Source organism: Cyprinodon variegatus, unplaced genomic scaffold, assembly GCF_000732505.1.
Source record: "Cyprinodon variegatus isolate N-32 unplaced genomic scaffold, C_variegatus-1.0 Scaffold606, whole genome shotgun sequence".
In the NCBI taxonomy this organism is placed as follows: domain Eukaryota; kingdom Metazoa; phylum Chordata; class Actinopteri; order Cyprinodontiformes; family Cyprinodontidae; genus Cyprinodon; species Cyprinodon variegatus.
The window spans coordinates 542,847-545,093 of NW_015151059.1; the positions used below are offsets into that span (position 1 = coordinate 542,847).

The 2,247-nt window shown below is 42.7% G+C and overlaps 1 protein-coding gene across 2 annotated transcripts in view; it reads left to right on the forward strand.

Moving 5' to 3' along the window:
• hmbs (hydroxymethylbilane synthase) overlaps positions 1 to 1,488 on the forward strand; it is an 8,401-nt gene extending 6,913 nt beyond the window's left edge. The window contains exons 8-9 of one of the 2 annotated variants that reach the window (XM_015392778.1): positions 634 to 720; positions 805 to 1,488. In XM_015392778.1, the coding sequence (XP_015248264.1) occupies positions 634 to 720; positions 805 to 978 (261 nt within the window). In that variant the 3' untranslated portion in view covers positions 979 to 1,488. Of the gene's footprint in view, positions 1 to 633; positions 721 to 801 lie in introns of both variants that reach the window. The other variant, XM_015392777.1, reaches the window with a different exon arrangement.
• The last annotated feature ends 759 nt before the right edge of the window (positions 1,489 to 2,247 follow it).

Genomic DNA, 2,247 nt, shown 5'->3' on the forward strand with positions numbered 1-2,247 from the left:
TAGAGCCCGGTCGCTGGTTTCTAGCTAACTTTAGAACCCTCTTCCTTTGGTCCAAAAATGATATTACTTCGATTTTGTTTGGATTCAGGTGCAGAACGTTTTGTCCCGCTCATATTATTGATTTACCTGATCAGGAACGGCTTCATGGTCACCTGACATGGTGGATATACAGCTGTGTCCTCAATCCTAGAATGGAATAAAAACCAAATCAGACTTCAGAAACCCAAAAAATAAATAAAACTAAAAATAGAAATATCAACAAAAAGCATGAAAAGTTAATTGAATATCAATATTGAAAGTAAATAAATATGAAACATTGTGTAAACTGAGTTTTTGTGTTTTCAGTTCTCGTTTTTCTTAACAGCTCGGTTCTTCTTCCCTCTGAAGGAAAGTCTCCAACCAGCAGCTTTGTCCTTTGACCTCAGCAAATGGATCAAAGTGTATTTAACCGTTTATGATGTCGCTTTCAAAATAAATTGAAAACACGAGTCAAACTTTTCACTGAATTGATTCACATTTTCCAGCCAAATTCAGGTTTTGACCCGACCTGATCCTGTATGTGTCCCACTGTGACAAACTAAATGAAAATGTTAACAAAAGGAAAAAGACTGTAAACCTGGCCTGTTGTTGCAGCTCTACCTGACCGGTGCCGTTTACAGCCTGGATGGATCAGAGAGTCTGAAGGAAACCATGGAGACCAGCATCGCCGCTGGCGACGAGGTGAGTGGGGAAGCATTCCTGCCGCTGCGTCTTTTCACCTCTGAACTTTCCAGCTGAACATTTTCACCGCCGTTTCTGCAGCAGAGCCGGGAGAAGGTGGACGAGCAGATCCAGAGGGTGGGAGTCACAGCCCTCAAACTGCCGGCTGCTTCTCAGGACGCGGCCGAGCGGCTGGGCGTCGACCTCGCCAACCTACTGCTGAACAAAGGAGCCAAGGAGATCCTGACGGTGGCCCGGCAGCTCAACGACGCCAGATAATCCCGTCCCCGAGAGAAGGGACCCCAGTCTGTCTGCATGGCCTCGTTTCAAGTCTAAACGCCACCTCCTCCTCATGTGACATGATGTACGGCGTTCAAACACTACTTGAAGCAGAGCTGTTCTCAGAGCATCAGTTTGTCTGGAGTCCCTTCTGTCTGTGGCTGCTTGTCTGTATTACCTCATCTCCTTAACCACTCAGATCAGCCCACTGAGATCATCAGAGAGGAACACATGATTGCCTTCAGACTTTATAGTCAGGGTCGTCTTCAACCAGAGAGAGAGCATGAGCACGGGTGAAGGATGTGTTACGTCCATCCCTGTTCCTCAGAAACAGAATAAAAACAATAAATCAGGCCCTTTTCAGAACCTCATGTTCTGAGTGCAGTGTTTTTACCCCAGGCAGACTTCCTCTTTAGGAGAGGAAATACGAGTCCCGGCGAGCTGGATGGGAACGTTATGATACAGAGTGTTTTAAACTCTGATGATGTAGCTTCAAAGCCGTCTCATCAGTTCAGCTGCTGCTGAATTCCCAGATTGGGAAGACTAAAGTTTAACTGGTGACGGGAAAAATGTTGGTTCTGACCGTTCTAAATCAAACGCTCCAATTCTTATCTGATCCAGCAGCCTTTCATAAAGCAGAGAAGGGCAACAAATGATCCCATTACAGATTAATAATCTAATCTGTACCCTTTTATGTTTATTTCTGGAATCAATCAGAAATGTAGAACCTGCTGATTTCACCTGCTGCTCGTTGTGCAGAGGAACCCTGTCAGGCGTTCTGCTGCCTGTGGTTTTAAGAACGCCGCTGCGTCTCTCTGACCCCGTCGCCATCACTGTAAACCCACAAAAAGCTGCAGAAATAAGCTTCTGAACTCTAATCTCTGTTCTGTTTCTCTGATTCTTCCAGTCAAGCTTCTGGTGGCAGCAGCACACTTAGTTTAATACGATATTTTTATTATACTTTACAGGCTTTTCTTGGATATTTTTGTAATTTAACCCTCTTTTTTTCTAAAAAAAAAAACAAAACAAAAAAAGAGGTCATGCTGATTATTATATTATATATGTGTTTTTTTTTCAGCTTTAATTCATATTTTAAACAACATGCTATGTTGTAGAAATAACAACTCCAGGTTATAAACATACATTTTTGTCTCGTATCCCAGAAAGGTTTGTCAATAAAGGTAAAGTGTGTTTATGTGTCGTGTTTTTATCATAAATCATCAAAGCTCTGCTGATACCTGATCAATAAATATTGCTAATAAACCCTGA